Source organism: Coregonus clupeaformis, chromosome 11 (genome assembly GCF_020615455.1).
Source record: "Coregonus clupeaformis isolate EN_2021a chromosome 11, ASM2061545v1, whole genome shotgun sequence".
In the NCBI taxonomy this organism is placed as follows: Eukaryota; Metazoa; Chordata; class Actinopteri; order Salmoniformes; family Salmonidae; genus Coregonus; species Coregonus clupeaformis.
Window position 1 is genome coordinate 3119403 of NC_059202.1, and position 13524 is coordinate 3132926.

Genomic DNA, 13524 nt, shown 5'->3' on the forward strand with positions numbered 1-13524 from the left:
GGTCTGAGAGTGCTTTATGTGCCTTTTGGCAAACTCCAAGCGGGCTGTCATATGCCTTTTTTACTGAGGAGTTGCTTCCGTCTGGCCACTCTACCATCAAGGCCTGATTGGTGGCGTGCTGCAGAGGTGGTTATCCTTCTGGCAGGTTCTCCCATCTCCACAGAGGAACTCTGGAGCTCTGTCAGAGTGACCATCGGGTTTTTGGTCACCTCCCTGATCAAGGCCCTTCTCCCCCGATTGCTCAGTTTGGCCGGGGGGCCAGCTCTAGGAAGAGTCTTGGTGGTTCCAAACTTCTTCAATGTAAGAATGATGGAGGCCACTGTGTTCTTGGGGACCTTCAATGCTGCAGACATTTTTTTGTACCCTTCCCCAGATCTGTGCCTTGACACAATCCTGTCTCGGAGCTCTACGGACAATTCCTTCGACCTCATGGCTTGGTTTTTCTTCTGACATGCACTATCAACTGTGGGACCTTATTTAGACAGGTGTGTGCCTTTCCAAATAATGTCCAATGAATTGACTTTACCACAGGAGGACTCCAATCAAGTTGTAGAAACATCTCAAGGATGATCAATAGAAACAGGATGCACCTGAGCTCAATTTCGAGTCTCATAGCAAAGGGTCTGAATACTTATGTAAATAATGTATTTCTGTTCTTAATTTTTTATGAATTTGCAAAAATGTCTAAAAACCTGTTTTCGCTTTATCATTATGGGGTATTGTGTGTAGATCGATGAGGGAAAAAATTTATTTAATCCATTTTAGAATAAGTCTGTAACGTAACAAAATGTGGAAAAAGTAAAGGGGTCTGAATACTTTCCGAAAGCACTGTAACTGCATGGCAGTAACGGAGTCCAAGTCTGTATCACATTGCTACTTATCAAAGGGACATCCTGTTTCTTAGTGACATTCTTAGTGAATGACCAGGATGCTGCTTCAGTTGGGATACATTCTAATCAGTGAACTGGCTTCAACTGTACAGTATATATACGGTAGCTAGTGTTTTCAAGTGATTATAATACACAAAGGGATTGATACGAAAAACAAGACAATAAATCCCTTCCAAAAGCATCAGCACCAATAAATACCTGCAACAGGTCCCACACCAAAACTATGTTACATAAAACCGGCTTTAGAGATCAGCAACTCACAAACCATTGAAAATGATGGCCCCCTCTTTTAAAAGCAGGACAGCTAGAGCTTGTCCTTTGTCCGGCACTGGATCTTATTATCTCCCCACAAGATTAAGAGTTAGTGAGGAGCCAGCAGCATATAAATCCTCAAGGTCCTTCTTCTCTAAACCCAGACTCAGTGAAGGTCCGGGCCAGATAAAAGGAGAGAGCCAGAGGGTGCGAGAGGGGCAAAAGGTTGGTTGGATGAGAGAGGAGGGGGTTGTGGGGCTGGGATGTTTTAGAGTCCTGTTTACCTTCTCTTCTGGCAGACTGGCAGGCAGATTTAGGTCTTTGACATTTGGAAAGTCTGGCAGGAGCGTCCCCAGTTTGGAGCGTGGTGAATACGCCACTGTCTGCTTGGTGACCTCCTTCTTGCCCGTCTCGTTCACCCACGCCGCCCCCTTCTTGGAGTACATCACGTCGTAGTACTGGGAGCTCTCCTTCACAGCGATGCCATAGTAGTGGTACCTTTAGGGAATAGTTAATAGTTAAAGAGGTGTATACATGGTAAAGAAAGTTGCAGTCATCTTTTCTTGCTGTGGATTTATATGACCAACATTTCCACTAAAGAGCCTTAATCAGGGTGTGAGGGCGTGGCCTGTCATCATATGATTTTGAGGGGTTGCATCCTCATATGGTGAAGAGTACTGGCTTGAAGAATCCTTAAAAGCAGGCTCTCGCTTTCCACTATCTCCATCCAATTACCATTCTCCTATACTGAGTATTTTTACATTGAAAGGTTGAGGTTTTAACTTTCATCATACAATACAATTATACTTCTCTTGAATTAATGAAAAAATGATCAAAACCAATGTGCACAAAGAAAGACATGACAGCTTATGCATTGAGGTATTTTGATCAGAAAAGTAGAAAACAACATTGACTTACTTTGACTGGCCCCTGGTCCCCAGTCTTCTTGTGGTCAGTTGTGGAAACTGTTGTCTAATAATCTGTTAGAATCAGAGAATTAGAAGTGTATCAATAATTTTTCCTCTGTCAGATTCTTCATGCTTTTTGAGGTGTATATCCCCCATGTAAAGGACCTGTTAAAAATGCATTATCACTCTTGACAGTGATATCATACTGTAGATGTAAAGGAATGTCACGCTCGTCTGAAGGAGGAGACCAATGCGCAGCGTTGCAGTGAACATGATGACTTTATTAACTTAAAGCAACCACGAAGAAAACAACAAATGACGATCCGTGAAGTTCTATACTGAATACTACTAACAGCAACAAAGAAACAATAACCCACAACACAAAGTGAACTCACACAGTATAAATATGGCTCCCAATCAGAGATAACGAGCCGACAGCTGACACTCGTTACCTCCGATTGGGAGTCATACGACTAATCAAGAACAATTAACCAAACATAGAAAATGCACAACCAGAAATCCCCAACATAGAAATACACCCAAACAATGAAACTAAACAACCCTGGCTCAAAATTCAGAGTCCCGGAGCCAGGCGTCACATTACCCCCTAAAGGTGCGACCTCCCGGGCGCACTCCAGCATCACAGTCTCGGGGAGGGTCTGGGTGGCGTCTGTCCCCTGGTGGCGGCTCTGGCCCAGGTCGTGGTCCCCACCCCACCTTAGTCACTATCCGCTTCCGTATTCCCTTCCTCATGACCACCCCCCAACTAAACCCCACTGGATTAGAGGGCGGCACCGGACTACGGGGCAGTACGGACTAAGGGGCAGTACCTGACTAGATGGCGGATCCTGGCTGGCTGGCTCTGGCGGACTCCTGGCGGGACGGCTCTGGCGGATCCTGGCGGGACGGCTCTGCGGATCCTGGCGGGACGGCTCTGGCGGATCCAGGCTGGGACGGCTCTGCGCGGATCCTGGCTGGACGGCTCTGGCGGATCCCTGGCTGGACGGCTCTGGCGGATCCTGGCTGGGACGGCTCTGGCGGATCCTGGCTGACGGCCTGGCGGATCCTTGCTGGGACGGCTCTGGCGGATCCTGGCTGGACGGCTCTGGCGGATCCTGGCTAGACGGTTCTGGCGGATCCTGGCTGGACAGCTCTGGCGGATCCTGGCAGGACGGCTCTGGGATCCTGGCTGGCTGACGGATCTGGCGGATCCTGGCGGCTGACGGATCTGGCTGCTCATGGCTGGCTGACGGATCTGGCTGCTCGCGAGCTGGCTGACGGATCTGGCTGCTCATGGCTGGCTGACGGATCTGGCTGCTCATGGCTGGCTGACGGATCTGGCTGCTCATAGCTGGCTGACGGATCTGGCTGCTCATGGCTGGCTGACGGGTCTGGCTGCTCATGGCTGGCGGAAGGCTCTGGCTGATCCTGTCTGGCGGAAGGCTCTGGCTGATCCGGTCTGACGGAAGGCTCTGGCTGCTCCTGTCTGGCGGAAGGCTCTGGCTGCTCCTGTCTGGCGGAAGGCTCTGGCTGCTCCTGTCTGGCGGAAGGCTCTGGCTGATCCTGTCTGGCGAGGAAGGCTCTGGCTGATCCTGTCTGGCGGAAGGCTCTGGCTGATCCTGTCTGGCGGAGAGCTCTAGCGGCTCGGTCTGGCGGACGGCTCTGGAAGGCTCATGGCAGACGGGCGGCTTTGCAGGCTCAGTACAGACGGGCAGTTCAGACGGCGTTGGGCAGACGGACAGTTCAGACGGGCGTTGGGCAGACGGGCAGTTCAGACGGCGTTAGGCAGACGGGCAGTTCAGACGGCGTTGGGCAGCCGGGCAGTTCAGGCGCCGTTGGGCAGACGGGCAGTTCAGACGGCGTTGGGCAGACGGGCAGTTCAGACGGCGTTGGGCAGACGGGCAGTTCAGGCGCCCGTTGGGCAGACGGCCAGTTCAGGCCGGCTGGCGACGCACATCGTGGACCTGGTGCGTGAGTAGGAACAGGCCGGACCGTACCGGGAACACCCACCACTGGCCTTAACTGGGGATCAAGAACGGACCGACCAGACTGGGAACACACTTCAGTCTCTCATGCCGTGCCACAACAACTTCCCTCCCTCTACTCGCCAATGGCTCCCGTAATCCGATAGCCCTTCTCTCCTTTTCTCCCTGTGGCAGCCTCCTGCTGCCCAGGCGCCCAAACCATGTGCCCCCCAAACATTTTTTGGGAGTAACCACGGGGCTTCCAGCCTCGACTCCGCGCTTCCTCTTCATACCACCTCCTCTCGGCTGCAGCTGCCTCAGCTCTTCACGAGGGCGGTGATATTCCTCCTCAGACCACCTCCTCTCGGCTGCAGCTGCCTCCAGCTCTTCACGAGGGCGATGATGTTCCTCCGGTTGTGCCCAAGGACCCTTTCCAGCCCGAATCTCCTCCCATGTCCAAAAGTCCTTAGGAGGCATCCATAACTCCTGTGTCCAGACCCCTTGCTCCTGGACGCGCTGCTTGGTCCTTTTTTTGGTGGGTTATTCTGTCACGCTCGTCTGAAGGAGGAGACCAATGCGCAGCGTTGCGAGTGAACATGATGACTTTATTAACTTAAAGCAACCACGAAGAAAACAACAAATGACGATCCGTGAAGTTCTATACTGAATACTACTAACAGCAACAAAGAAACAATAACCCACAACACAAAGTGAACTCACACAGTATAAATATGGCTCCCCAATCAGAGATAACGAGCCGACAGCTGACACTCGTTACCTCCGATTGGGAGTCATAGACTAATCAAGAACAATTAACCAAACATAGAAAATGCACAACCAGAAATCCCCAACATAGAAATACACCCAAACAATGAACTAAACAACCCTGGCTCAAAATTCAGAGTTCCGGAGCCAGGGCGTCACAAGGAAGTGATACACTAAAAGGACAACCCAAGAAAAAAGTCCACAATTTCCTCAGCTAGCGGCTGAAGTAACTAGCCCATCCAGAATTATTAATATTCATGTACAGCTCATAAAGAATGACAGGAAAATCCATATTGAACATATCAATGAATCAAGTGAAAGTATCTCAAATGTTTTGGGCCAGTATCTGTTCAATGAGGTCTGTTCTAGACGTGAAGAGCTGTGAAGTTCCCAGAGCCTTAACCTCAGGGAGGTCTGTACTGGAAAAAAAAGGCTTTGGGAACCATACATTTTTACATGTTCAGAGGTATTATTTTTTATATATTAAAAACCTCTCCAAAATCTCTCCCCCTCGCTCCTTCTCCCCCTCTCCCTCTTTCTTTTTGTCCATGATATTGGCTCCTTGGTTCAGCTCCCGGTGCAGAAACTTTAGCAAACAGTGGAGCTTTCAATTGTGCGGGATGAAAAAAGAGGCCAAGCTGTGAAGTTTCTGTCAGGCCCCGCTTGATAAATGAGCAGACAGGGAGGCAGCCTGGGCCCTCGCTTGTTTTTTTGTCCCGAATCAATGAAGCCTTCCTAAAGGACACCCCACACTGCTCCAGCCACTGATCTAACATTCCGCAACATCTCACCCTTCCAAATTTCCTTTAATTACACATTAATCCAGGCCCCTTCTTTTTTTCAATATCCTCCGACAGGAGCTGGGGGGGTGGGGGACCAGGGGTGGGATGAGGATGGGGCTGGGGGTCAGGGTCCGGGTGTTCGGGGTGGCTGGGAGTAGGTGGGTAGAGGGGCTTGTTTTCTCTAGCTGTGTAACCAGTCCAGCAGTTTTCAGAGGAACCATCAGTGGACTGTTCCGTTGGCTCTCAATAACTACATGTGGATTTTACTTTCCAAATATACCGTAACAAGCCATGAGCCTGATTTACATACACAATCAGTAAGCATACTTGTTCAATGCTGCTTATTTCCCCCCTTCATGTTTTACTAATGTCTATGAAGAAGATAGTTCTAATAGATGGTAACCTTCTTACGCAGGTATAGCCTACTGCACTTTCTGTGAAGTATTATGTTCACAAAATTAGTTTGGGCTCAACCAAGCAGTCCCTCCTAAATTTCCTGCACCAAAGGGACCATTTCACATTCTCTTTCTGTGAAGTATTATGTTCACAAAATTAGTTTGGGCTCAACCAAGCAGTCCCTCCTAAGTTTCCTGTTAAACTGGTCAGTGACGGGGCAGAGTGCTGTGTCCTACCTTCCCAAAGCTGGCGGCGTTGACAGGCTGTGTGTCGTGCTTCTCACAGAAGTCCAGGTAGTGCATGTAGAGAGCACTGCGGGGGATACAAACCCCTTCTGCAATCTCATAGTTCTCCTCCAGCCTGTAGGTGAAAAGCAGACCTGTCAATCAATCCCCACAGAATAACATGGACTTCTTACTGACCTCAAAGACATCTCTAGTCTGGCATCTACCGGCATCCAAATAAAGTGTTACCCAGTTTACTCCTTTACTTATTCAGTCAATAGCAGGTTATTTTCTAGTGGACCATATTAGATGAACAATCTAACCTAAATTAGGAGCTACTTTGGGAAATTACATGTGGATTTATTTTACAACATCTGGGAAAGACGGAACTACAACCATCAGTTCACTACATAATATCTCTACTGTATAGCATAAATACATCACAAAACTAAGCATTACAACATGCTTCAAAGTACTAGAAATCACTTATCGGTTGCTCCAATAATACATTGAAAATAGACGATAAATTGGGGCATATAAAGTTGTGATGAAGCACTCTTAATAGCATACATGTTATAGCATACAAAATTCTGGATGATAAAAAAGTTATTTTGAACATCTCATGAACATAAAATGAACTGCGATGTCTGCAATTACTCATTAGTATCAAGAGACTATGTACACCTGTATTTTAAGTGCAAAATAAAGCAAAGACTGTTATTTTATCTGTCTTATTACAGAGCAGTGTTAAATAAGAACATTTCACAAGAATCCTCAATATTATGTCTCATGAACACCTCCCTCAAGCAATAAACCAAAACAAAAAGGGCCATTTCAGAAGTGAGATGAAAATGGGAAGTTCCCTCACTGCTGTTGAAGTGTGAATGACTGTGTAATCCCTGGGGACCTAAAACGCTCCTCTATATTCATGTAGACCAGGTATGTCTATCTAAATAGGAATCTATGTATATGACAACAACACTATGAACATTTGAACATCTTGAAGAACGATCTGGCCTTAATGGCCATGTACTCATATAATCTCCATCCGGCACAGCAAGAAGAGGACTGGCCACCCCTCAGAGCCTGGTTCCTCTCTAGGTTTCTTCCTAGGGTCCTGCCTTTCTAGGGAGTTTTTCCTAGCCACCGTGCTTCTACATCTGCATTGCTTGCTGTTTAGGGTTATAGGCTGGGTTTCTGTATAAGCACTTTGTGACATCTGCTGATGTAAAAAGGGCTTTATAAATACATTTGATTGATTGAACACTACACAAACCATCCCGCCTCGATTACAGTGGCATGAAAATGACTGATAAACACATATTCACCACCCTTCAAAAAAGTACATCTCCAACAAACAGACTGATCAAGTGTTTTCACCAGTGGGCTTTCACCAGAAGGAATTAAATATAAAATACAGACAACAAATAATTAAAAGAAGAAGAATGTCTTGATACAGTGCCTTGCAAAAGTATTCATCCCCCTTGGCATTTTTCCTATTTTGTTGCATTACAACCTGTAATTTAAATGGATTTTTATTTGGATTTCATGTAATGGACATACACAAAATAGATTAAATAAAGTCCACCTGTGTGCAATCTAAGTGTCACATGATCTGTCTCATGATCTCAGTACATATACACCTGTTCTGAAAGGCCCCAGAGTCTGCAACACCACTAAGCAATGGGCACCACCAAGCAAGCGGCACCATGAAGACCAAGGAGCGCTCCAAACAGGTCAGGGACAAAGTTGTGGAGAAGTACAGATCAGGGTTGGGTTATAAAAAAATATCCGAAACTTTGAACATCCCACGGAGCACCATTAAATCCATTATAAAAAAAATTGAACGAATATGGCACCACAACAAACCTGCCAAGAGAGGGACGTCCACCAAAACTCACAGACCAGGCAAGGAGGGCATTAATCAGAGAGGCAACAAAGAGATCAAAGATAACCCTGAAGGAGCTACAAAGCTCCACAGCGGAGATTGGAGTCTCTGTCCATAGGACCACTTTAAGCCGTACACTCCACAGAGCTGGGCTTTACGGAAGAGTGGCCAGAAAAAAGCCATTGCTTGAAGAATAAAATAAGCAAACACATTTGGTGTTCGCCAAAAGCCATGTCGGAGACTCCCCAAACATATGGAAGAAGGTACTCTGGTCAGATGAGACTAAAATTGAGCTTTCTGGCCATCAAGGAAAACGCTATGTCTGGCGCAAACCCAACACCTCTCATCACCCCAAAAACACCATCCCCACAGTGAAAGCATGGTGGTGGCAGCATCATGCTGCCACCACCATGGGAAACTGGTCAGAATTGAAGGAATGATGGATGGTGCTAAATACAGGGAAATTATTGAGGGAAACCTGTTTCAGTCTTCCAGAGATTTGAGACTGGGACGGAGGTTCACTTTCCAGCAGGACAATGACCCTAAGCATACTGCTAAAGCAACACTCAAGTGGTTTAAGGGGAAACACTTAAATGTCTTGGAATGGCCTAGTCAAAGCCCAGACCTCAATCCAATTGAGAATCTGTGGTATGAATCTGTGTAGTCCCCTGTAGCTCAGTTGGTAGAGCATGGCGCTTGCAATGCCAGGGTTGTGGGTTCGTTTCCCACGGGGGGCCAGTATGAAAATGTATGCACTCACTAATTGTAAGTTGCTCTGGATAACAGCGTCTACTAAATGACTAAAAATGTTTTTAAAAATTAATGACTTCAAGATTGCTGTACACCAGCGGAACCCATCCAACTTGAAGGAGCTGGAGCAGTTTTGCCTTGAACAATGGGCAAAAAGCCCAGTGGCTAGATGTGCCAAGCTTATAGAGACATACCCTAAGAGACTTGCAGCTGTAATTGCTGCAAAAGGTGGCTCTACAAAGTATTGACCTTGGGGGGGTTGAATAGTTATGCACGCTCAAGTTTTCTGTTTTTTTTGTCTTATTTCTTGTTTGTTTCACGATAAAAAATATTTTGCATCTTCAAAGTAGTAGACATGTTGTGTAAATCAAATGACACAAACCCCCCCAAAAATCTATTTTAATTCCAGGTTGTAAGGCAACAAAATAGGAAACATGCCAAGGGGGGTGAATACTTTCGCAAGCCGCTGTATAGCCAGCTTCCTGTTTTAATTTTGTCTAATGCATATTATTCCCTTCTGAACATAACAGGTGCAACTACACAGGTCTCTGGTCCTATGAATGCATTAAAATATGTTATAATTATGTCCTTCATCTTTACATGATTCAATGATATAGGCCATTACATGAGAAGACTGTCTACAGAGAATCCTCAAACATATTTTTGCAAACAATATAAGAACAAAATAGGGGAATGCTCTTGTAAACTTGATCAACAAACAAAAAGCTAAATTGCAAATGCCCAAAATAATAAAAAATAAATGTGCAGAATAGTTCATGCATTGAAGACATTGAATTAGCATTATATCTCTAGAATTACAGCTTTAGGACAATGCAACATTATGCAAATCTGATTGGATGTTGTTGGACCAAGTTACAGACTGACTTTCACAAAAAAGTACATAACATAATAAACAGGTTAGGAAAGAGGTGAATATACACAAACACTTACCATTGTAGGGTAGCTGGTGTTGAATGGGGTTTAGATGCCCTGTTGTTTTCTTTCTCCTCATCTTTCACAGACAAAAAATGAATGTGTCAACTATTTTCAACCATCACACCTCTTCAATTAAGTACTTAGGCAGAGCAATATAAAGAAAATAAAAAATAACCAATTGCTGTGAATAAAAAATAAAAAATAAAATCTAAACTGAACAAGGCTAAAAGGTTGACGCTAAAACTAAAAAAAAAAAGTGATAATTTCTCTCTTTATCCAACTATTTTACTCTGCAACAATATTATGATTAATGTAAATCAGTGGATTATCAGGGACATCTGTTATTGACACGTTTTGTAAATAAAGGTGTGTGCTTTATTTGCACAAATTCCAATCCTACAAGTGCACTGACTTTTGCCATATTTTGCGCATTTTATTATTGCGCACCTTATTATAGCAAATATCAATTTAGTTTAATCAATAGCACTCTTAATTTAGGCCCATGACAATAGATTATTTCAAGAGATATTTATCCATTACTTTATGAGTTGGAATAATAAATACAACATTATAGCGTTACACAGTCACTGCTTACTTTCGTCATTGGACGTATTCCCCAGGGACGTGTGACTGGAATACCGCTTGCTCTCGCTCTCGTTGAGGCATCTTTCAATCCAGCTCTCTAGAAAATGGCAAGATGGCCCACAGATCAGGGAAAAGCCTACAGGAATTTACAATTGTAGGTTTCTTTCTGTGGCCCACATGAGGATTAATTATTTATTCATTTGGGCTATGGCCCATCAAAATGTGGCAACAATTGGGTGGTCAGATTTGTCCAATATTTGGTTAGCCTACTCTATTGGCCCTAATCAATATAGGGCCTATTTTAAGATGTGGTTCACAAAAAAAGTAACTTAAATAAATCTAAATCTAACAATCAAATTTGGATAGGTTTATCAAAAGTTGACTTTGCTAAAGCTGCATCTGCAACAGGTGGCCTTTTTAAAACTTCATTTTAAAACACATTTTGCCAAATGCAAAATAAATGGCCATAAACTCAGTCTATCTCATATCTAAACAGTGCACAACCAGTTGCATATCACTGCCTACACACACTCATTTGGTCACTAATGTGACAGAGCAATTCGACTACAATCGATTGTTGGGGCCTAGCGCAGCTGTGCTTCTATTTGAAATGTTTTCACCACAACTGCAGGAATCATTCCTTGTTCTTGGGGGGACTACAAGCGCGCACACTTGCCAAATTGAGCCCGCACTCATTGCTAGAGCAGCCTCGTGACACAGAAGCCTTTGTCCCATTCTAATTTCTACTTAGAAATAGCTCAACTGGTGTCCTTTCTTGGGACAGAAACCCTTCTAATATTTCTCGTAGTCCTGTAGATCCTGTTTCCCGCACGACAACAATCACCATAGTAGCAGTTACCAGGTTTTACTGTTGGCAAGGCAACCTGTTCCATCTCATCAGAAGGGGTTAGAGAATTGGTCATGGAAATTGAAAAGTTTAGAGACTCTGAACTATCAGAATAAATTAATATTAGACACCTTTTGGTTGATGAGTGGCACGCGCTGTTACAATAAATAGCTAGAATGCTTTATCTCATGCATAAAAGCAAAAGTGTAGTCTATGCCTAATTTATCAACTATGATCTTTGCAAAGCCCTCCTATTCAATAGCCTTAGGTCAGGCATTCGTTTTTAATTGTAAGAACAGAACATTATGATTAGGCTACCTAACATTGTTTACAATCCACAAGTTGACCAGAGAACACGTGCTGTCATCAGGTCCATAAAGTTTAAAGGAATTATCAGATTAATAAACTAAAATAATCATTATTGTCATCATCATCATTATTTATAATAATATCACCATCATAGATTATTATTATTAGACCAATTATCACAATTAATACCAGTACATTATTAGGCAGAAGTGTAATTTATTTCATTGTCTTGTGCACTAGACTAGCTGATACTTTAAAATGTTTCCCCAGTCATTGATGAAGTTAGTCCACTGAGGTGAAAATAATTATCCATTGTAGCACTGATCCTTAGGTTATAATTGAATCATTTGCCATGAGCACAGATAAGGTAGAGCTCTAAATAATTGGATTAAATTCGATCAACGGGCTAAACGGATCTCTGATAATTTTATAGGCACACTCTTTCATGTTAACCAACTCCCCACCAGACAGTGAATTACCATAAACAGCAGGTGGGAAAAACTCCCCGATTAATATTCAGTAAAGTAAATAAATGCGCGAGCCTATAGCCTAATACAATTATGTATGACGTTAGATTGAGAGCACAAGTAGAAAAACGCATAGCTAAAGCCGCGACATTCATTATAACTAATTATAGCCTACATCTGCATATTATGGCTATGTTTCTATAATCGCCTTATCTGAACATTTTTAAAAGCGCACTTTTCAGAAGCAGGCGATCTCCGTTACTTTTGCGATACAATACATTTACCATAAACATTTCGTTTTTGATATTAAATCGAATTTACTTTAGGCTACTTCTTGCGTCATGCCGTGCGACTTTATCCTGCTGCGGGCGACTGGCCGCTTATTTCCCCCAGAAGTTGTTTACAAGAAGCAGGTGCATGACAGGCTACATGCGCCTCGAAGGCTTGGAAGATACTTTTTACCCAAAGAGATTGAAAACGTTTAGGAATCCTGCTTTAATTTGCTGAATGTAGTCTAATAGTTTAAATTTGATTACTGCTCCTTAATCAAGGTTAAGGCACAAAATAAATGTCCTAATGTCATTCCATAATCAAACCATCCCTTAAACCAGCTTTTTGTTGGTATATATTTGTCATGAATTAATGGCACAAAACCACAATGCCTCTTTTGTTGACATCTTAAAGAAACTAAAATCTAACAAATGGCTCTAAACTGGCTGTCGAGAAAGTCACAAATTCCCAGGGGACCAGTGGCTATAGTGATCCACAACAGAGTGGTTCCCCATACATCCTGATAAGGCAAGTCTGCAGTGTTGCAGGACAGGAGGACCAACCTGTGGAATCCATATCAGGCTCCTCCAGCAGCCCACAATGCATCCTCTTCCCATCAACGGCACACTGGCTCCTCCAAGAAAATGGCTCTGTGCACGTCTCCCCCTCCTCAGTAGGTTCCTCTTGTCTAGCTCCGTGTCTCCGTGACCACTGCCTATCCGTGGCAGGAGATGGTGAGGCTCTGGGCTCCGCCGAGAGAGGGGTGATGTTGGTGGTGAGGGGAGGTGGTGGGGGTGAGGGGAGAGGGGGGGTAGAGACTCCAGAAGTCCAGCGGGGGGAAAGCCAGACCCGTCAAAATGTTTGCTGATGTTTCATGGGAAAGGGTCTGATTTTATAGGAGCCCTGATGGGGACATGTCATTGATAGGCTCAGAAGGCTGATGAATGGCCTCAAGTCAGATGGGGATGTGGCAAGGCTCACTGGAAGTCTTTTGTGGGGCTGTTTTGAATAAGAAAGGCTCCCTCCCCAAGAAAAAAAAAGAGGCTTAGATCTATGCAATCCTAGCACTGTGGCCTCCCCGTCTTCTATTATAGCATTTAATACGTTTTTATACACCCCCCCTTATTTAAAGTCCCAGCTCCCACGAACACTTGTTGGCCTGTTTCAGAACTTTTTTGATGTCCGTCTTCCTCCATTGGCCATGGGAACTGCAACATGACCACTGGGGCAGGTTTTTAGGAAACTACTTAAAGGGAGTCCTACTATCTTTAATTTTTTCCACACATTCCGA

At 44.4% G+C, this 13524-nt stretch overlaps 1 protein-coding gene across 3 annotated transcripts in view; it reads right to left on the reverse strand.

Annotated features, from left to right (window-relative positions):
* Positions 1-13061, reverse strand: part of LOC121576991 (transcription factor RFX4) — a 28528-nt gene extending 15467 nt beyond the window's left edge. The window contains exons 1-6 of one of the 3 annotated variants that reach the window (XM_041890649.2): positions 12797-13060; positions 10351-10437; positions 9771-9831; positions 6194-6317; positions 2061-2122; positions 1427-1640 (exon numbers count right to left, since the gene is read on the reverse strand). In XM_041890649.2, coding sequence (XP_041746583.2) covers positions 1427-1640; positions 2061-2122; positions 6194-6317; positions 9771-9831; positions 10351-10437; positions 12797-12839 — 591 coding nt within the window. In that variant the 5' untranslated portion in view covers positions 12840-13060. Of the gene's footprint in view, positions 1-1426; positions 1641-2060; positions 2123-6193; positions 6318-9770; positions 9832-10350; positions 10438-12796 lie in introns of all 3 variants that reach the window. The other 2 variants (XM_045223416.1, XM_045223417.1) reach the window with 2 other exon arrangements.
* Positions 13062-13524: the final 463 nt, after the last annotated feature.